Genomic DNA, 21,788 nt, shown 5'->3' with positions numbered 1-21,788 from the left:
ACAACAAGTTTTGAGGTCAACCAAAGCTGCCATAGGGGCCTGAGCATCCAACCACTCTGTCTTCCTAAAGGGGCCTAGACTGCCTAAAAGTTTGGAGTTCCCCCCAAAATAGGGGACATCTTTGTACTCAGCTCTTCTGCTCCAACCCTGAGAGTGGAAACAATGAAGGGCCACATCTGTGTGGGGGCAAAGTGGGAGTGACATAATTTTCCAGTGATTGTGGCATCAGGGCCAGCAGAAGGGGAAATGAATCCTCTTCAAGCCCAGAGGCAGGGCCGTTTCACTGGACTCTGGACAGGACCTAACCCTGGGTTCAGCTCCCCAGAGATTTTTTCCCCAGCCTGTTTCATTTCAGGGGCACTCCACTACCCTGCTCCCCATTTCCTACCTGTAGAATAGAGACCAGGCTTAAGCAGGAAACACTGGGATGAGGTTCTTTAATAGGAGCAGGAAGGAGAAAAATAAATAAACCTCATAAATTCAGGAGAGCAAATGATGCTGACATTGTCAGGCAGGCAGCCTGAGAGGGGTACATGCTAGGAACAGTCTGCCCACAGGCCTAGGAAGAGGGGTGAGCCAGGTTCAGGGTGGAAGAGCACCCGAGAGGCCACTGCCCCTCGTGACTCAGCCAAGCAGGGCTGAGGCAGCTTTTCCATTTCAGCCTCCTGTTCTGGACAGGCAGAGGGGAGGGGAGGGCCCTCAGCCAGGGAGTGGCCGTCCCCAGGGAGCTGTGAGGTAGTGCCAGGCTCTGCCTCTAGGAGTGGACAAGGCCAACTCAGGGCAGGCCTGATGGGGCCTGGAAGCCTGGCAGAGCTGCTAACATTGGGGCAGGAGGGTTTGGGGCTAGAGTGGAGGTTCCAGGTGGGTGGGTCCAACCCTCCAGGTGAGGAAACTGAGCCCAGAGTGGGGTACCGCTGGTTGCTCAATAGGAAAGGCAGAGCGGGGCCAGGACCCCACTTTCTGCCTCCAAGTCCATAGTCTTTTGCCTTCAACAAATATATGACACTTATCTAGAGATGTGGGGGTAGGAAGTCAGCTTGCGAAGACTTCTAGGCCCCAGAGGCCCTGCTGTGAGGGTGCCTAGGTCCTGTCTCGGCCTCTGGCCTGGCCGTTGAGGAGGGGGCTGCAGCGTCCAAGGCAGCCACAGGTTCCCACAGCCTCAGAAGGCTGGGGCTCCTTTTTCCTGGGGGAATAGAAGCACATCCCAGAGAAGGGGCTGAACATCCTTGCTAAATGTCCCAGTGGGATGGAGGCATCAAAGGTGGCTCTCCTGGACATCTGTCTTTGCTACGACTGGGTCCTGCTCACACAGCTCCGGGGGGCACTCGCAGTCCCTCTCAGGCTTGTCCTTGGTCTCAGAGGGAAAGCAGGTCCTGAAGCAGGCCCTCACCGACTCCTTCACCTCTGCCTCCAGACCCTTCATCCTGGCCTCATACTCTGCCAGCGCCTCCTTCTGGAACTGTGGAGACAGCAAGGACGCCTGCCTGGCTCAGGAGGGCCCCCTGTCCACCCTCGCTCCCTGGACAGTGGGAAAAGGAGATGCCCAGTATCCATGTTCGGAGCTCCTAGGAGACTGGGGTGAGAGGCGGGGTGGGGGAGTGGTGGAGCCCATCAGGAGCCTGTCAAGAAAGGGATCCCAGCCAGGCAGAGATCTGCAGAGCTGCCTCATTTGAAAGGGCCTCGGGACCCCACAGTGAAGGATGATGGCCCCTTCCCTGCCCTCTGACTGGCAGCTCCCTGGGGCAGGGCCCCTTTACACCCCAGAACCCATTCAGTTCTGCTGGGGGCCCCGTAGTGAATCTGTTACCTGCTTTTCCATCTCCCGTATCTGTTCCAGGCAAGCAGCCTGCTTCTCTTCCAGCTTCTCCTGGTGCTTCTCCAAGTTCTCTGTCATCTGGGTGGGAGTGGATGGCAGAGAATCAGGACAGCATAGACGGGCAAGCTGGGTCAGAATCCAGCTGTAATCCCAGCTAACTAGTTGTAAGACCTTGGGCAAATTCCTTAACATTTAGGTAGTTTTTTAAATTTGTAAGATAAGGATAGCAGCACCTGTCTCACTGGACTGTAAAAGATTATACAAGACAGCTCATGTGAGGCACCTGGCAGAGTGCCTGGCACAGGTCAGGACCCAGTAGGTGGCAGCTCTGTTCTGTGGTTAATGATCCCCAGGGGAGCTTCAGGTCCATTCTCTCTTCCAACTCCTTGGCACCTCAGGAAGCCTCCTCACTCCCTCCTCATCCCCCGACCCTTGCCAGTCCCAGCCTCCACTGGCCCTGATACGGGCGTTAGCCCATATCATTTCCACACATGAGAACTGGCCAGAGATAGACCCCTTCAGGCTGGTACCCCAACCTCCATACACAGGCCAGAACCCCAGGATGTCCCCTTCCACCCCAGCTGCATGGACAGCACTGGACAGTACATCTCCTAAGGGCAAAGTCAGGGCCTGGGGCCACCCCTTCCCACTCGTGAAGAGCGAGATTGTGTGTGTGTGTGTGTTTAGGAAGAACACAGCCCTTACACACCTGCTTGATCACCTGCACTACTTCCTGGATGTGGGAGTTGTTAATCTCTCTCTTCAACCTGTTGGTGTAATTGGAGTTTTAGAAAAGGGAGAAAGCCCCTAGGGAGAGTAGGGTAACATGCAATCTACGCAGGGTGTAGGCAAATGAGAAATCCAACATAGGGCAGGAACCACCTGGGGGCAGGCCTGGGGACCCAAGGAGCATGTAGGGGCCGCTGGGAGTCATGGGGCCCTCTGAGGGAACCATTTCCCCACCAAAACACGCTGTCTTTTAAGGCTTCCGTGGGAAACAGTGTCACCACAATGGACAGGCTGCAGTCCCAAGGCCTCAGCTCCCTCCCTGCAGGCTTGGCTGCCTCCAGGGCTCTGCCCATGTAGTGTTGGCCTCCGTGTTTTGTCTGAGGAGGACACTCTGATCAAAGGTGACAGGTGGGATCCGCTTTTTGGAGAGCCAGGGGACAGGTGCATCTTTGGGAAGTGAGTCAGGATCCACTTGTAGAGAGGCCCCTTTCCACCTGAAGTGGGGTCTGCCCAGCCCTGGGCCTCCCCTCCAGGGCTCACCTCTCCTGGGCCATCTTATCTGCGGTGACTTTGGTCATGCCCTGGATCCGCTCCAGTCTCTTGGTCTCCAGCTTTTTCTTCATCTCTTTGGTGTCGCTGCAGAGAGACAGGCATGAAGGAGCTGTTTTGGGCGGCCGAGCCCTTGCTGGGAGGTGACGCAGGTGTGGGAGGGAGGCAGTCGTACATCTCCGCCGTCTCCTTCAGGGCCTTCAGCTCTGCCGCCTGTTTCTCTCTGGCCAGCTCCATCATTTTGGAGATTTGCTGCGGGGAGAGGAAGCAGGTTTGGCGAGAAGCCCTTTGTTGGGCAGAGGGAGTTGGTGGGGGTGTCGGTGGAAGGGTGGGATAGGTCGGTGGCGGGGGAGTCGGTAGGGAGGCGGGGTCGGTGGGAGGAGTGGATGGGGTGGTGGGGGTGGGGTCGGTGGGGCTGGTGGGGTTGTCGCCCCGCCCCTCCAGGCCACCTCGGCCGCGTGCTGCTCCTTGCGCTTCAGAACGCACTCGTACTGCTCCTCGCCCTGCCGCAGCAGCTCCAGCTCCAGCCTGTCCTTCAGCTCCCGCACGCGCGCGTCCATGCCCTCAGGGCTCTCGCCCGGCGCGGTTCCGGCGCTCTCCTCGCAAGGCAGGCTCCTGGGGAGGCCACGTGGGGACAGGCCCTGAGATCCTCCGCCGCCCGCACTGCAGAGGGCAGGGCACCGCCACGGGCCTTACCTCTTCTTGCGAGAGCCTTTGCCCGGGCCGAGCTTGCCGGCCCCGCCACCCCCCGCGCCCCGTGGCCCGAGCTCGGCCAGCTGCGCCGCGCCCCGCTGCAGCAGCTCCTCCCAGCGCCGCGCTCCGCGCCGCTCCAACTCCCGCAGTTCCTTCTCGTGCCGCCGCTGCAGCTTCACGACGCCCTTTAGCTCCCGGAGCTCCTCCAGGCTGGCGGTCCGTGGCTCTGCAGAGGCCCGGATGAGGCACACTACCAGCCAGGCCGCCCTGCCCGTCCAACCCCCAAGGAGCCCCGGACCCGCCCCAGGCTCATCCCCGAGATCACCGGGCTCAGCAGGCCTTACCCGCAACTTCTTTCATAGCCTCTTCCCTGGCCCAGGCCTTGGCTGCTGCAAGAGCCATGGGCTGGGCTGGCAGGTGCTCCGGGGGGCCCCTTGGCTCCATTCGCCTCCCCCACCCCGCCCCTTGGGAGTCGCAGTATGTGCCCCCTGCCCCGCACTTTCCTGGCACTGAGGTTTCAGACACAGCCCTTCCTTCCCCAGGTGAAATTTTTTAAAGGGAAGTGTCTGTGGGTGCAGAGGTGGAGGTGCCTCCAATAGGTGTGCAGAACGAAGCTCATACCTGGTGACCCATTGCTCTTTGGGGCCAACGCACCATTGACCTGGCTGGCAACTGGACTCGCCAGTGGGAAGGGCTTCTGTGTAGGGAGAGCAGGTTAGGAAGGGGGCTTGACAGCCCTCTCTCCCCGAGCCTGGGACTCGGCCCTCCCCCCATCCTCTCCCACAAATAGGGCCGAGCTCTGGTGAGCCCCTGGCAGCAGTGCAGGCAACACAGACCTCAGGCAGCCCTCCCATGACCTCCTTGAGCTTCACAGACCTCTTGTCATGGGCATTGAAGAACTTGATGGGGTTGGCGAGGGCCACAGTGAGATCTGGGTGGGTGCACAGGACATTACAACATGGTGTATATGGAGATGTGCCTGGAAGCCTCCCCTGTCCTCACCCACTCCAGGATGCCCTATCTGGATCTCACCCCACTCTGGAGGCTGGCTGGATGGGAAGGAAGGGGGAACAGACACCCTGGGGCTCCTGGCATGCCATGGGCTCCTACCTGCCCAGGCACCAGGTACGTAGTCCTTCATCTCCAGGAAGACGAAGAGCGCAGGCATGGTGAGGGGCATGTTGCTCTCACTGTGTAGGCACAGGTGGTGGTACCCTGTCAGACAGGACGGGGTTGGCAGTGAGCCAGAGCTCATTCCTGCCAGTGCTGTGCACACACAGCCCAGGACCCAAGGGTCTGAGTCTGGCACTGCACCATCCTGGCTGTGTGACTTCAGCCAGTTACTTTAACTCTCTGAGACTTTCCTCATCTGTGAAGAGGGGATGAGTGTCTACTCATGTGGTTATTGTGAGAATGTATTATAAGCCCTTAGCACATTTTAAATGCCCGTAAGTGTCAGCTACTTGAGAAACTGCCCCAGCCGTTTCAGAAAATTACAGCAATTCTGTTAGGTGGGCAGAGTTCCCACCTCTGTCAGATTCCTGGAGAGGTACTGTTCCTGCCCTACTCCTTGAAATGTGAGGGCTTAGGTAAGGCCTCACTCCAGGCACCCTCCCAGAAGCTGCCCCACCCTGTGCACAGGCTCCTGCTGCTGATCTTGGAACAGTGAAGAAGGACCCCGCTCCTTACCAGAATTTAGGGCATTGATGGGGATGATGCGGTGTCCAAGAAACTTGTTGCCTTCCTCCATCACAGCCACCCTGAGAGAGGCCAGCTCAGGCATCAAGATCTGGGGAGAGTTGGAGACATGACAGGCTGGGAGGGGAAAAGGGAGCCAAGCTGCCCCGCTCCCTGGGTCCAGAAGTATCAGCATCACTGTGAGAACATGGTGAGTGTCACCAGGTTTGGTGGGGACAGACCGACAGCACATTCTAGGCCATATACAAAGACATCCCCACAGCTCATGCCGTGGCTGGTTCCACACAGGGGAGGAGGGCGAGATGTGCAGCCCAGGGCTGAGGGGACCTGGTGCAGACAGCACTTGGCAGCTTTGCTAGTGGGTATCCAGTGGGGCAAAAGAGCCCCATGGGACCCTCAACCCTGAGTTCACATTTCTGCCTCTAATCCTCTCACACACACACACACACACTCTGCCTACCAAGGAAACTTCTGTGAACTTGGGTTTTGCACCAGGGTGAGGGGTGGAAAGAGGAGGAGGAAGAAGGTCAAGGAGCTGCCTTGTTTACTTCCTTTTGTCTGTAAGTAGAGGCCGAGAATAGACAGACTCTGCCCTGCCATGCCCTGGCCCCCACCTTCTCAAAGACAAAGGGCTCCTCCTTCCAGACAGGATTGATGGAATTGGTACTGGGTGACAGCTTAGTTCGGTAGCGCCTCTTGGGGTCCCCAGGAAGGCCAAACAGCTCCACTTCCACATAGGTGCGCACGCTGCGTTCTGACAGGAACTGCCCAGAGATCACCTGGGGGCGGAGGCCCAGGGACACCAGCATCAAATCCCCACCCAGGCCCTTCCCCAAGCATCTGGGGCCCCGGCTCTCTAGAGCTGAAGCGTTCGTTCTTGGGTGTTATGAAGAAGCTCATTCGGCTCTGGCCACGAGTAGAGGCTGTGTAGCCCACGGGTTACAGCTAAGCTCTGAGGACCAGGGTGCTTCTAGCGTGAAAGGAAGAGGCGGGCCTCCCACCTCCCTCCCCAGTCAAAGAGGGAACAACGCCTTCCCCCAGGACCTGGGGCTCTGGCTGCCCCACTCTGCCCACTCTTCCTCCCCTCCCCCACCCCAGCCTCAGCCCTTCCCGTTGGTTTCCATGGGGACCAAGTGGCAGCCTCCAGTGCTGAGGAGGAGGCAGTTTCCAAGGCAACTTGCTACTGCAGGAACTGGCTGGGGCTGAAGTTTCCAGGATATCAGGGGAGGGGGTTGGGAGTTGAGTGAGGGGTGGGCTCCTGTGCCCTTCTACTCAGGACCTCAGCCTCCTGGCCACTTGTCTGTCCCAGGGCCTTGCCGTGATAGAAAGGGTGGTGGCCACCACCACGTCGATGCGGTCCACTGAGAAGGGGTTGAACTGCTTGTCCGGCCGGCGCATGAACTCGTGCTTGAGGAGGTAGCCGCTCTGCCCATTGAACTCAAACACTGCCATGTTCTGCTGCATGGGCAAGTCTGGAGGGACAAGGACACTCAGTGAGGAAGGCCCAGCTCTGTGGCTGTGCCCAGTCTCCGTTTCCTCCATTCCCAGCGTTTGCTGTCTGGTGAATGGGGAGGTTGGGTGGACCATGAGGATGAGGGCTTCTCCTATCCCATTCTGGTTCCTTGGGGTGTCTCCTCTCTTAGGCAGGGTCCATAGCCTCGAGGCAGCAAGGAGCAAAGCCACAGCCAGGCTGAGCGCCTGTTGTGGGAGCTGGGGCAGCTGGGGCAGGTGGCCCACAGACACACCTGGGTAGAGCGGCCAGCCTGGCATCTTCACATCCATCACGTATGCGCAGGCACACAGGCTGTGCATTTCTACCCCCAAATTCTCACATACCCGGGCATGTTCCCAGAGTCTACACAAACAGCAGGACTCCCCAGGCTATTCCAAAGACCCCTCAGGGATATAAAGGTAGGGGGCACAGGGACCAGGGAAGGATTCTTAGGGGCCTGGGAATGCCCTCACCCATCGTCTGGAAGTTGAGGGCAACCATCTGGCATCCAGCATTCCAGAACATCTGGGGCATGTAGTTGGAGGAGTCCATGCGGGTTCCCTTGGGGTAAATGCGGCTCATCTGGCGCTTGTTGTAGCTGTCCCAGAGTATAGGACCCTAGCCCAAGGCCGTCTGCACCAGGAGGACCTAAGAGCTTACCATGGGGGCCCTGTCCCCAGGCCCTCCTCTAGCTCCCCACCCCAGCCAGGGACCCTGGCCACGGAAGCCTCAAGGATACTCCACAAACTGCACCGAGGCCTTGGAGAGCAGGTCATATGCCTTGAGTTCTGTGAAGGACGAGATGACATAACTTCGGTTCTTTTCTATATAGGGGAGAAAGGGAGGGGAGGAGTCTTATCAGGCTGTCCCCTCCCTCAGTCTTGGCCTCGCCTTTGGGGCAGCTCCCTCTGGCCTATGGAGATGCCTCCAACCCAGCATTTCCACTGAGGCCTGAGGTTTAGGGACCAACCTCTGGGAGAAGTGTATGGATCACAGTGCCTGCTGGGGTGAGAGGTGTTCTCAGTGTGTAGGCACAGGGGTGGGGTGTGTGCCGTGGATGTGGAGAGTGAGGCCCACATGCCATAGATGGACACAGAGGGCATGGCGAACATGCCAGGCTGAGCCTAGGGGGTCAGTAACATGCTGTGCACACATGAAATGTGAACACAGCTTTGATGTGCACAGGGAGTGAGGTGTGTAAGCTATGGCTGAACGCATCTGGGGAGAGGGGCACATTAAGTGTAGTACATGTCATGAGTGTGCCCAGGTGGGGATGCAGGCTGTGGGTTCAGTGATGAGAAGTCGGTGCCACAGAAGTCCAACTGTGCACAGGAGGAGACAGAAAGAGGTGCTCATGTGCGGGACATGCACAGAGTGAGAGGAACGTACTGTTCTTGTGTCCAGAGAAGATAAAGGTAAACAGCCAGGGTGTGCACAAAAGGGGAAGAGTGTGACGGCGCAGTATGCTCTGGTGACTTTCTCTGCCTCCACTCCCTCTCAGGAAGTCTCATGTCCCAGGGCCAGGGCTTCTGGACTTGGGCCAGCCCACAGCACAGTTCAGCCCTGGGAATCACAGAGCCTGCAGGCAGCTGCAGGAGCCCCAGGCCATCCCAGCCAAGGTGGCCTGTCATAACGCCCAGCCTGTCACCGACACACTCCAGAGCATTCTGTTTGGTGCCAAGTTCCTCACTAGAGAAACTAGGAGCCACTGCCACTTAAGCAAGCCCTTTGCCTGACTCCCTGGCTGGGTATTTATAGGCAGGGCCCCAAGTCCAAGGAAGGGGGAGATCCCCCTTCCTCTTGCCCACCCGTCAAGCTGCTTGGTCTCGGAACAGGCTCCTCCTGAGGCTAGCCTGACCACCCGCCAACACCACTCATGCTAACTTACGAGCAGAGAACTCAAAGGAGATGAACTTGGTGGGCTGAATGTAATTGACTAGGCTGGACATCTCCTCATAAGCCGTCACTTCCAGGCCCGCTGTGCCCTAAGGAGGAGAGGGGAGGGCAAAGAAGAGGAGGATGGTGTAGAGCCCAGGAATGTGGCCCAAGGCCCCTACCCAGGGGCTCAGCAGTGAAGGATGACACAGGGGGCCCAGGGCTACCCCCACACACCTCATCCGACTGCATCTTCTTAATCTCTTCTTCGTCCAGGTTTCCTGACTCCTCCTCCTCTTCCTCTTCCACCTCCTCGTCCTCCAGCTCAGTCCCTTCCTCGCCAGCCCACACTGCCACAGACAGCTCTGTCGGCACTGGCTCCTGCATGGCTCCTCCAGGTCCAGCCCCTCTCCTGTTCCAGCTTCTCCTAATACCCCCACCAGAGTCCTCCCCGACTCACCTGTGCCCTCACCTGCAGGGGCACTGCGTGGGCTGCTGCCCTCAGCCTCCCCCCCAGGATCCTTACTGGAGGAGGTGGGGCTGGAAAACTGGTTCTTCTTGTTCTTGATGAGGATCTTGCCCCTGAGATCCTCAGGGCTGGGCAGGGGGACACCTGGTTTCAGCTATGGAGTGGAGAGCAGGTCAGCACCATCTTCTCACCTTCATGGCATAGCCTGAGCTCCTTAATGCCAAGCATGCTCCCTTGGTGTCCACCACTCCTCTTGATCCACCTCTCACTACTGCTCCTCATCCCATTCTCACTGAGATAAATCCAGCTTATCCCTTGGAGTAAATGCGGCTCATCTGGCGCTTGTTGTAGCTCTCCCTGAGTATAAGACCCTGGCCCAAGGCCGTCTGCACCAGGAGGACCTAACAGGCTACTCTAGGAGCCCTGTCCATCACTTCCTCCAGGAAGCCTTCCCGGATCCCCCAAGACAAGATCAGAACTCCCCAGGTGCTCCCATAACAACCACTGAGTTGTAATGGCCTGGTTACTTGTCTGTCTCCTCACCAGAGGGTAATACACCTGAAGGCAGGGACTGTGTCTTTGTCACTAGCATACCCCAAAGCCCAGCACAGAGCCTGACATGTGGTAGGTGACAGGATCCCAGACTCACATCTAACCAAGTGAACCCTAGCATCCTTGGGAGTGTCTCCCTCCCTAACCTGGTCCTCACCCTGCCCCAGGTTCCCAGGCCCAAGGCCCAAATGTCCCACAGCAAAGCCCACTCACTGGGAACTTTTCCAGGGGCTCTGTGAGCAGCATATCCCCAAAGATCGTCCGGCAATACTCAGCCATCTTAGCCTGCTGGCGGGGTCTGCAGGGAGCAAAAGTGGGGGTGGGGTTCAGTCACTCAGCACCAACCCTATTATGCATCCTTTTGTGCCCTTGATGACCCAGATCAGGGGCCACGAGGTCAGGGAGGGAGGGACTTGAGCAGGAGAACATGGGGCCTTAGGGAGATAATATTGAGACATGGGAGAAGCTGCAGGCAACAACTAGAGGCTGGGGCAGTTGCGGGGAGGACAGTTGCAGGCAAGAGACTGGGGACTGGGTGAGAATGTGGCTAAATGAGCCTGGATACGCACGAGTCCACATGGTTCTCAAATGACAGGATGATAGGATACGGGGAGGTCTTAAAGGCGCTTTCTGCAATAGCCTCAATTGCTTCCTGGAGGAGAAGGAGACTCCATGAACAGAAGGTCAGCATTCTGACTGCCTGTCCCATGATGGCACTTTTCCCTCCTACCTAGTTTCAATACACACATATAACTGGATGGCCGCCATTGGCCCCCAATCCCCTCTGGTCCCCACTGGTCTGAGGCCTTCCAGCCATTCCTCCTCTCTGGCTTCAGCCCTCCAACCCCTCAAAGCTTCTGGCCCAGAGCCCTTCCTGTCACTACCACCTCTGTGCCCTGGGTCTCACTTTGAAGAAGATGTCTGTGGTCATGGTGAAGCCGTGGGTGATAATGGGCTCTTCGTCAGGGGGTTTCCCCTTCCAGCAATCTAGCTCCACGCAACGGCAGCCGGACAGCAGCACCTGGCGGTACATCTCAGCCGAGGAGAGGCCTGAGAACTGGCCGGCTGAGCCAGAGGATGGGGAAGAGGTGAGGGCATCACCCAAAGGCAGCCCAGCTCTCCCCCACCCCACTCCATCATGGTCTGATTTATTCTCAGGGCCAGCAGCATGTGGGCAACCCCTGTGGAGGATGCAGGGAACCCCTGTGAAAGCAGAGGTTGGCACTGAGGTTATCAGGGCCCACCTGTCAGGTAGGTGTTGTGGGACGAGTTGATGAAGTAATGATTGAGTGGCTGTGTCATGTCGTGGTGGAGCAGCAGCTTGTCCTGGGCCAGCACACTGTTCTCCGGCCCACAGAGAAACCAGACCATGCCCTCAGGTGACAACTGGCCTGGGGGACAGGAGATAGCTGTCAGGGCTGCAGCCCTGCTGCCAAGGCAGGACAGGACCACAGGGGACAAGGGGTTCCCTTAGTTCTCACCCCTCTGCACATTGATGCCACTGGGCTCATACTTGTCGATGAGGCCCTGCACCTGGTCAGGCCGTGCTGGCGGGAACAGCAGGGAGTTAAGCCGGGAGTCCCGCTGTTTCTGGTTGATGAATTTGGTCAGGTGCTCCTTCGTCATGTAGGGTTTGGCCTTAGCATGGCTGCAGGCCAGACAGAAGAGCGCAGGTCCATATCCCTTGGGCCTAGAGGCTTAGACAACCCCCTTGTCCAGTGAAGCCTCCTGATTCCCAGCATGGCAGGTGGGAGGAGGGGATCGTTGGCCACCACCCTTTTCCCATGAAAAGCACAACCCAAGAAACTCACTAAGAAGTGAAGATCTCATCTATTTCTGGCCGAGGACAGAGGCTCATGAGGAAACTCTTGTAGACAGGTTCTGGGAAGTCCTCAGGATTGATGGCGTCATTCTAGGGGCATAGTCACCTTATTGCCCCTGCCCTCACCTTCTCAGAGCTAAGAACCACAAACTCGGCCCAGCCCTGGTCAAGGGGACCTGGTCAGAAGGTAGGCTCAAGGCAGACAGAACTTCAAGGACACCCAAGCACCCACTTCTCAAGGCCTTGGTTGCTGAGCAGAGAGCATGCTTAGCTGGTTTGCTCTGACCCTGATTTTGTACAGTGGCTATTCCATCAGCTGGGGCAGGATCAGAACTAAGAATGACCAGAATGAGGTAGAAAAGAGGTCAGAAGAAATGGTGCTGCTTGCCAGGGTCGTAGGCTGTCTTTTTTAAGTGGAGGACAAATATTCAAAAAGAAGCAATTTGCATACAAACATATATGCACCTAACGACAGAGCCCCATAATATAAGAAACAAAACTGATAGAATTGAAAGGAGGACAATTCAACAATAATATTTGGAGACACCAAAAGCATGGGGACAAAGAAAGATAAATTAAACTTCATCAAAATTAAAAACTTTTGTGCTTCAAAGGCCACCATCAAGAAAGTGAAAAGGTAACCCACAGAATGGGATAAAATATTTGCAAATCAGATATCGGATAAGAGATAAGTCAACGAAAAGACAACCCAATTGAAAGATGAACATTGAATTTGAACAGGTATTTCTCCAAAGAAGATATATAAGTGACCAATCAACACACGAAAAGGTGCTCAATATCATTTGTTGTTAGAGAAATGCAAATCAAAACCACAATGAGATACCACTCCCACTAGGATGGCTAAAGTAAAAGACAATCACAAGTGTTAGTGGGATGTGACAAAGCTAAAACCCCACACAGCACTTTGGGAGGCCAAGGAGGGTGGATCACCTGAGGTCAGGAGTTCAAGACCAGCCTGGCCAACATGGTGAAACCCCATCTCTACTAAAAATACAAAAATTAGCCCATCATGGTGGCACATGCTTGTAATCCCAGCTACTTAGGAGGCTGAGGCAGGAGAATCGCTTGAACCTGGGAGACAAAGGTTGCAGTGAGCCAAGATCGCACCACTGCACTCCACCCTTGGTAACAAAGTGAGACTCTGTCTCAAAAATAAATAAATAAATAAATAAATAAATAAATCCCCACACAATGCTCTCACTTTAGAAAACAGTTCGGCGGTTTCTCAAAATGTTAAATATAGAGTGACCACATGACCCAACAATTCCATCACTGAGTATATACCTGAGAGAATTGAAAACATGTTCACACAAAATCATGTACACAAATATTCATAACCAAAAAGTACGAAAAACCCAAACATCTACCAACTGATAAACAGATGAACAAAATGTGGTATATCCATACAATGGAATATTATTAGGCCATAAAAAGGAATGAAGTACTCATGCATGCTACAACATGGACAAATCTTGAAAACATTATGACAAATGAATTATGACATTGAAGAGCACATATTTATGATTTCATTTACTTTACCACCAGAATAGGCAAATCTATAGAAATAGAAACAAATAGTACATTTGTGGTATTCATGGCTTCTGCACCTTTGCATTCCTTCCCTCCCCGACAAAAAAACATTAAATGTCTTTCAGAATCACACTGGAAGGCCAACATCAGTCTTAGTTTGGAGCAGAGGGTCTGAGCAGGAGAGTCTAACTGGATCTCCCCAGACCCATCCCTGCCTCTGGAGCTTCAGCTCCAAGCAAAGTTAGGTCAGTATCCTCTACTGAGACACAAGGAAAGCAGATAGATAAGGAGGACTTAGCCAAGGGAGGAGCTTAGGCGGCAGGAGAGAGGGAAGGTGGATGTGTGCTGACCACGGGTAAGTGGCGCTGGCTGTAGGGGAGCCGCAGGAGCCCATTCCTACCTCTCCCCAATGACACATTTGGATCCCTGTGACTGACTGCATCACGGAGTCACCAACTCCGCAGAGCTGTGGCTGTGGGGTAAAGGCTCGTCCTGGGATTCATGTGGGCAGGTGATCAATGGGGGTCTTAGTTTTGTTTATTTATAATGTTCCAAATTCTTACCAGGAGAAAATGCTCCATGGGGCACAGGTTGGGACCCACACAAGAGGACTGGCCAAGCAGGGACAGGGGCTGAGGTCCTTTCCTCTGGCCAAGCTTGAACCCTGGCTCAGGGCCGTATCAGCCCAGAGGGCTCCTTTTTGTAATTCACATAAGGTGCCTCATGGGGTGACCCTGCTTACAACTTGTAATTGAAATTTAATTACTTAACTAAAAAGACAAGAAAAAAATGCTTTTCTGTACAGAGCAGAAGTCTGCATCTTGGCAGCTTCCGCCTTTGGTTCAGTTCCTCTCCCCCGATACCCTGCAGACTTCCAGATCCCTGCAGGCTGCCGCCTGCCACCGCAGACCTTATCTCGCTCCTCCAGGCTGAAAATATTCACTCTCAGCTCCCATTTCCAACACTAGACTGGGAATGCACGCCGTTTCTGCTGCCTGCCCTGAACACAGTCCGCCAACCACGGCCCCAGCGCCCCCACCACCCAGGGTAGGGGATACAGACAAACCTGCTTGGAGCCCAGTGTCTCACCCCCTTGCCCTGGCTCCACCCCCGTGCCTAGTGTCAGTAACCAGCAGCTCCAGGGTTGATTGGCTCTCCAGGTTCTTGGCTGGGGCTGTGATGTCATCTCTGCTGCCCGACCCACCCTTCCTGGCCAAGTTGCTTTCTGGTGGGGACAAGGATACTGGGGGATGGGGGGGTGCGAATCCACTCACCTTGCCTTTAGGGAGGTGGCAGGCACTGAGAGCAGCTTCCACCCGCTTGCGGTCAGCAGGAAACATCTGGAAAAAGCTGAAGGGGCAGAGAAAGGCACCAGGTAGAGAGAGGAGTCAGGACTAGAGAAGAAAGGCTTTGGGGAGCCCCTGGAAGCCTGGGGAGGGGTTGGGGGTCTCACTTCTTCACTGGAATCTTCCCTTCAGAGTTGAGCTGCATCTTGAGCTTCACGAGGCTGGGGGGCAGAAAGCAGCCCGTCAAGGCCCAGGGCTGGCACACTTAGCACCAGGGCTCAGGCCAGGCAGGGGGCGCTTACATCTTGTCCAGGAAGGTGCTGCGGGAGGCGTTGGCCGTCAGCGGATGCTTGACTAGGGCCAGTATGTCCTCAGCCCAGACCTGCAGGACCACAGAGAGCAGCAGTCAGGCTCCTGAGCACTGCCGCCCAGGCCTGTGTGTCTCAGGAAGTCCAGGCTATCCCAGGGGCCCAGACCCAGGCCCGGTGTTCCCTGGCACACCTTGCCCACGTTCTCCTTGTAGGAGACGAAGTTGTGGAAGGTGAGGTCCACCATGTCCGGGCCAGACACCACAGTGAGCGTCTTCAGCAGGAAGCTGTTGTCAGGAAAGTCCATGTTGAAGACGTCCCGGAGCTTCTGGCTCTGCAGCACGTGGTGGCATGGTTAGGATGGAGGTATGCTCCCTCCCTGCCCAGTGTGGCTCTCTCTGGCCCTCCCCTCAGCCACCTGGGCTATGGCCCACTGGGCAGAATCCCATCCCCATCCCAGGAACCACAGGCCTTAGCATCTTCCTGTCCCTGACTCCAGCGGCTGGGCTGGGAAGGAGAGGCCCTGAGGAAAAGGTTAGCCAAGGTGGCAGGCGGGCGGGGGGGCAGGCCTGGGAGTCCTGTGTGTGTTGGTTGCCACTTTTGTTTGAAGATGGATTCTTAGCTCCCAGTCTCAGAAAATCTGCTTCCCACCAATCCCTTCCTCCAATTTTCCTACCAGCATTAGACAAATATAGGCAAACTAGTCCAGGGGTGGGGGTGTAAGCCACCCCTCCCAGACAAGCTGGGGTACTTTAGGGGCAGGAGCTGACCCCTCCTCCCAGATCCCTGCCATCTCAGCTCACTGTGCCCAGTTCTGAAGCTCAGAGCCCAGGCGAGCCCAGGAGCAGCCGCTCCCCTTCCTTGGCTTCCAGGCACGGTCCTTGCTGCCCAGCCCAGGAACCATTCCCCGTGCTCCAGAAGTCAGGCTTCCCACCCCTACAGGGACTCCCTGCCCTTGCCCCATGGAGCTAGTAGCTGTGCTTGAACCCGGGCTGCTACTGGACACACCTACCTTGGGCATCTTGGCAAACTTCCCAAAGCGAGTGTCCCGGATGCTGGTGATATCCAGAAACTCCATCTCCTGGGGGTAGGGGGGATCCCGGTGGGAGCAAAGAAAGGATGTGGGACAAAAAGTCCAGGTCAAGAATGAGCAACAGGGAGAAGGGAGTTTCCATGCCCTTCGAATCTTGGCCAACACCTCTCTCTAGAAGCCAGGGCTGCCCAGGTCCACCTGGACCCCACCTTCCCTTCCTATGGCTCAGGTTCTCTCTATTCATGCAGATCCTCCTCCCTTCCCCTCTGTCCATTCCTCCCTGGCAGGGAGCTGAAGCCTACAGTGTCTCCTCCACCATCCTGGACCCTCTTCGGCTTCCCCTTCCCATCCTCCTGCCCAACAGCTGGGGCCTATCTCTCATCTCCCAGAGCCCCAAGTCAACCCACAGCCACAGGCAGAGCATCGGCCTTCAGCAGCAGCGCTTTTGCCTGTCTCTCTCTCTCCCCAAGGGATGCTAAGGATGGAACATTTGGGTAGCCACAGGTTGGAGTGACTACATCCTCCTTTCCAGAGCAAACAGCCCCTACCCACAGGGGAGCCCCTGGAGCCATCCTTCCAGGCCATTCTGTACTCCCCATCATCCATGCCTCCACCTCAGTGCAGCCAGGAGGCTGCCTGACCTCAGTGGATAAGTGGGAGTCCAGGGCCATGGCACACAAGGGTTTTCTCACCTTGCTTTGATATGTCCAGTATAAGTAGTAGCCCTTAGGATCCACACGGAGGATAACTGGAGAGGCAATTGTAGTTTCCTGCAGAGAGAAGGAGCCAGCACTCTGTTCCGAGACCTCGGGCCAAGCCTCCCTGGTCCAGGCCAGGGGTTTCAGAGCTCATCATCTTCCCAGGAGGTGCCCATCCCAGAAATCTGAAGGCATTTCCTTTAGTTGTCTAGAGCTAAGCACCGGGAGGGACAGAGGATTTGGGGATGCCATTTCTGGAAGAGAAGAGTTTTCCCTTCTAAAGCCCAAATAGACTTTCTCCCTCTAGAACCTAAACAGGATCTTGGCAGCTACCTCACCTCATAGAGGGAGACTCCCTACTGCCACCCAGGAGAGACTGACACAGCGAGAGCCAAGAGCCCAAACTCCTGCACCGGCATCTAAGGTCCTGCACAATCCAGATGCCACCTAACTTTCCATATGCCCCTTCTTCCCTCCATGAACACCTCCTACCCCATCCATTCAACTGTCCCATAAAGACACCAAGCCTTCCCACCTCCAAACCTAAGTGCCCAAATCTCCTCTGCTTGAAATAACTTCAAGGACAACCCGAGCCCCCCAGCTTCCAAAAACCCTTCCTGAAATGTGCTATAGTAACCAGGGAGATGTGGGTCACAGACCTAGAAGCCCACCTAGGAAATCACCAGGGACTCATGGACTCCAGGACAACAAGCCTGTGCTAGACCTTGAGCTTGGTGCTTGGTGCTTGGCGCTTGAATGTGGTATTTGCTGAATGAGTGAATGAATGAATGACTGAACTCACCTTCTAAAATCCTGTTCCACTCACTCACAGAGCACATAGGCTACCTTTTAGTTTAATGGTCTTTGTATGTGTATATAGCAAGATATTAAAATTAAGGTTTCCAGCAAGGCACAATAGTTGCCACACACTAAAACAGACCAAATGCAGCATTTACAAAGTAAACGATCCAAAAAATGTTCTCAGATCAGGGGTGGTCAGAGTACAGGGGAAAGAGAAAATTTTTGTGGGGAAGCCAATTTTGAGAAAGCTGTGTTGGGAGCTCCATTCTCTTACCTCCCCAAGGGAGAGCTGGAGTGCCTGATCCCCCACCTTAAGCCTAGTGAGGAGTTTCATCTCTACTTGGAGAGCTTTTGTGATCTATTATTATTATTATTATTATTATTATTATTATTATACTTTAAGTTCTGGGATACATGTGCAGAATGTGCAGGTTTGTTACATAGGTATACATGTGCCATGGTGATTTGCTGCTCCTGTCAACCTGTTGTCATCTAGTTTTAAGCCCCACATGCATTAGGTATTTGTCCTCATGCTCTCCCTCCCCTTGCCCCCAACCTCACAACAGGCCCCTGTGATCCTTGAAGTTGTAGGCATAACAGACAGAGGTCGGACTTCTGCCCAGGAGACCTAGTGGGCTACAGTGGGCTAACTGTGCGGGGCAGAGCGGGGGTGCTGGCCTGTCAGACGAGCCTGCACCCTTGGGACAGCAGATGCATGGGTATTTGCTGGGGTCCAGGGTGGGCCCATGGGAGAGTGGGGGCAAAGGGCCTAAAGCCACAGGAAGCTGAAGGTAGTAACAAGGGGCTGAAGACATAGTTGTGAGTGACCTCTAAAATGGAAATGCTGGGGTGACTTCAAGCAAGAGATCCCCATTCAAAGGGGAGGGTCCCCCAAGAATCCTCAAAAATGTCCTCCAGAGAAAGAATAAGCTTTAAGCTTCTGCCAGCCTCAGAAAGCATGAGCCAATTTATGACAGCACCTATTTAAATAGAACTTGGTTGCCCCTTTCCCACCTCCCTCCCTACAGCTCATGCCTAGAGGGGCCTTGAGCAGGACCAGCAGGGAATCCCACCAAGGCCCTTTCCATGGGGCCTGCAGCCTACCTGAAGCCATTCCTCGAAGGAGGAGGGTAGAAGACATTAATGTAAATAAAGGCTGGAGTTTTGATTATAGCCAGTTTCTGACATCGGACTGGGTTTTGTGATGAAAAGTGACCACTGGACTGTGTTACCTGAGAGTAAATGTAATATTGTGTGGCCTTGCAGAGTTTCTTTCCATGGCCAGGAGGAGAGCTTCTCCTACCAAATATACTGGAAAGAGGCCATGGGGATGAAATAAAGTGGGGATTTGGTTACATCCTATGTATTCTGCCTACTCAACATGGCACAGCATACCCATGTCATCCACTAACTGTGCCGAAAGCAGCCTGAAAGCAGAGGCCTGTCTCACAGCAGCATGGGCCCTGTGGCTAGGCTTGGGACATTCTTGCTTGTGCAGGTCAGGCATCCAGGGAACATCCAATACCTTACCTTGGAGAGGGGAAGGGAACAGCCAGGTACACAGGTGCCAGCTTAGGAAGAAGGATAGTTTCCACTAGCCGCCAACCCGCCCCTCCACTGCCACCCTGTGACCCTCTGCCCAGTCAAGGTACACACACTGCCCAGAGGAACTGAGAGAGGCCACTTCGCTTTTCATTCGGAGCCACTTCCCTCATTCCACAGGCTCCTGGGGCATGTCACCTCCATGCCACCACCACCATGCTACACCAACCCCACATCGCTCCTAGGGAAGCAGGAAGCTTCTCACCACAGGGCCTCAACCCGTAGTCTTGAGCAGTGAGATCCCCTAGCCCAGCCCCAAAGGGCCTAGACCCAGACCCCCTCATCCCACCTCCCTCCAAGCTAGCACCCCACCCAGCCTTCATTTCCCTTCCTGGGACCAGCCCAGCACTCTAACTCTCAGACTGGGCCAGCCCAGCAGCCTCCCCTCCCTGAAGGAGGATCTCCATATTGTTCTCCCCAGTCTGAGACAATCCCTGGCCTAAGGGAACATTTTCAGGGGCCAGGAGAACCAGAGGCTGGGAGCAGCCCCGTGTAGGAAGGAACAGACACAGCAGAGAGAGGGCTGCAGGGTGCAGCAGTGCCTTCCCCTTCCCTGCAGACATGTATCGGGGAGCAATGTTGAGTCCAGCAAGGGGTAGCAGAAGTCAAATCAGTTCCTCCCCTGGAAGCAGAAGCCTCTAGTTCTCACTTAGGTCCAGGGGCCTTTCGTGGCTGCCCCCACAGCAGCGAAGGGGAGAGCAAGGCTTCCCTGGACGGGATGATGCCCAATGGAGGGGTGAAGGAGCTGGGTCTAAGCGCCCTGCCAGAGCAAGGGCAAAGCATCTGTGCTGGGAGCAGGGACGAGCTCACCTCTCCTCCTGGCCTGCCTCTGCTCTGGGCTGTACTTTCCTCCTGTTCTTTTGGGGGTTTGAAGGAGAAGAGATGCAGACCCAAATAAACTACCTCTAGTGAGCAACCAGGCAGCTCACCAACTTCTCACACCTAGACACCGAGGCTTAGCCCTGCAGCCGGGGACATACACCCTTAACCGCAGGTTTGTTTATCCAGGCAGTGGTGTCAGCTGCCTGGCCAAACCACACAGGCGCCTGGGTCCTAGGAGACATAAACCAATCCTCCCGTCCTGGCAAAGCCCCAGAGCAGCCCAGCCCCCACGACCGAGTGCCCCAGAAGCCAAGGCCCCTGCCCCACTTACATCATCCCATTTGATGAAGCGCTCCCCTTGGCTCAGATAGGCCTTCACCCTGGGGGGCAGCAGCACAGGGTTGAGCAGAGACATGGTGCCAACTGTTCCTCTTTGGAGAGTCTGGGCAGACACAGGCGGGCAGAAGAAGGGCAAGAAGGAGGCCAGCCAGGAGGGGGAGCCAAGCTGGGCTCACGTGGCACCCGTCCCTGAGCTGCTCCAGAAATCTAGGTGCTCTTATAGCCCCTGGGGTGGCCCTGGCTGAGTGCAGGGCTGAGCTCTAGCCAGAGACCCATCTGCCTTGTAAATCACCCTCCTCCCACTCGCCCTGCCTGCCATGGGGGCCTGTGGTCACTGCTTCTGCCCAAGGAAGCAGAAGCAGGAAGCCCCCGCCTCTTCTGGAAGCCCCCGCCCCCACCCCCACCCTGTGCCTCTCAGCACTTCCTGCTCTGGGCTTCCTTCTCTGCGCTGCTCACAACGGACAGGTGGTCATGAGGCCCAGTCACCTTGGAGCCAGGACCTCTCAGTCCCTGCGGTGGTCCCCGGTCAGATTTGGCCCAGGAGGGCTGGAGAAGGACGACATGGAAATCGACTGGGGAGACTGCTGCCCAGGCCAGGATGGAAGAAAGGCGCAGGGAGCTTACTAGGAGAAAAGACGTCCTTGGGCAGGGGCCAGAGCATGGGGGTCTGACCCCAAAAGCTGGGACCACTGCAGAGGCAGGGGTCAGGTGGGGACAGGACCCAGCTGGAATGGAGTGTTTTGAATAAGCAAAGTTTGCTGAACACGCGGCTCCTCTTTCTCAATGCTTCCTCTCCATGAAAATGAGGTGCACATGAGGCAAGGCCATCACCCCCTCACCCACCTCACCAGACTCCCACCTCTGGGCCTCTGGGACTGCCTGGGGCCTGGACCCCCACCGAGCAGCCCCTGCCCCTGCCTCCACCGCGCTGTCCTCCGGGTGCCCGCCTCTGCTCTGCACCCCGGCCTGCAGCGGGACTGGGGTGGAGGGATGGCTGCTCTGGTTGGCAAGGCTCAGCCCCAGCTGCTCAGGTGCGTGACCCACACTCTGCCCCAGGCCCAGGGGGTTCAGCACCAGCCCAGCTCAACCCAGCCCACTTCCTCTTGCCTAATCTGCTCCTTTTATCGCCCTTCTTAGCCCAACCGGGGAGGTAGGGAACTCTACCCATGACTTCCTTCCCCTCTGGGGCCTGGCTTTCTGCCCTGGGTCCCCCGCCATGGGGCTTTGCATATCCCCGACAACGGTGGAGACCCTCACCCAGGCCCTAGAATTGTCTCGGCTGGAGGTCTGGTCCAGGGCAGGATGGAGGGTGAGGGAGGACACTCTTCTTGGGGAATTAAGACAATAAACCGCCAAGTGGAGGCTGGAGCTAAGGGAATTCCCAGCACAGAAATAATCTGCAGAAGAGCAATTCTAGGGCCAGAGGGATGGAGCCAGAACAGGGCCTGACGAAGCCTCCTGGAAATGGTAACAACTTGGAGGACTCTTCCTCCTCCCTTTCCCCGACCCCTCAGAGTCATCTCTTCTCTCTCCCTCCCTCCAGTCCGGGGCCCCTCTGGGGACCATCTGGTAGCCCATGCTGTTCTGGGTCCCTCCCTGGGGTCAGGTTCCCTGGATGTCTGTTTGAATGGATTTTGCAAGGCAAATCCCTGT

At 56.0% G+C, this 21,788-nt stretch overlaps 1 protein-coding gene across 14 annotated transcripts; it reads right to left on the bottom strand.

The window, feature by feature from the left end:
* Positions 1-420: 420 nt before the first annotated feature.
* PLCB2 (phospholipase C beta 2) lies at positions 421-20,510 on the bottom strand. 14 transcript variants are annotated; one of them, XM_031668838.1, is made up of 32 exons: positions 20,128-20,510; positions 16,566-16,643; positions 15,853-15,921; positions 15,034-15,174; positions 14,835-14,914; positions 14,700-14,753; positions 14,521-14,596; positions 11,685-11,785; positions 11,355-11,521; positions 11,118-11,264; positions 10,781-10,938; positions 10,443-10,525; positions 10,087-10,171; positions 9,313-9,475; positions 9,090-9,202; positions 8,866-8,962; positions 7,717-7,801; positions 7,451-7,575; positions 6,803-6,957; positions 6,100-6,264; positions 5,477-5,576; positions 4,898-5,002; positions 4,624-4,718; positions 4,409-4,484; positions 4,132-4,176; positions 3,791-4,013; positions 3,544-3,709; positions 3,270-3,346; positions 3,086-3,181; positions 2,526-2,583; positions 1,808-1,894; positions 421-1,480 (listed from the first exon to the last, which is right to left on the bottom strand). In XM_031668838.1, exons 1-32 carry the CDS (start codon positions 20,209-20,211, stop codon positions 1,256-1,258), a joined length of 3,579 nt encoding a protein of 1,192 aa, XP_031524698.1. In that variant the 5' UTR covers positions 20,212-20,510; the 3' UTR covers positions 421-1,255. The 14 variants fall into 14 exon arrangements, 13 of the variants coding, with proteins under 13 accessions (XP_031524698.1, XP_003900813.2, XP_031524699.1 ...); XM_003900764.4 differs by having other exon boundaries at positions 421-1,459; XM_031668839.1 differs by having other exon boundaries at positions 4,132-4,173.
* Between the last annotated feature and the right edge of the window lie 1,278 nt (positions 20,511-21,788).

Source organism: Papio anubis, chromosome 7 (assembly GCF_008728515.1).
Source record: "Papio anubis isolate 15944 chromosome 7, Panubis1.0, whole genome shotgun sequence".
NCBI classification, from domain to species: Eukaryota; Metazoa; Chordata; class Mammalia; order Primates; family Cercopithecidae; genus Papio; species Papio anubis.
The sequence above is the reverse complement of the archived record's forward strand: the minus strand, read 5'-3'. Positions and strand labels throughout refer to the sequence as shown.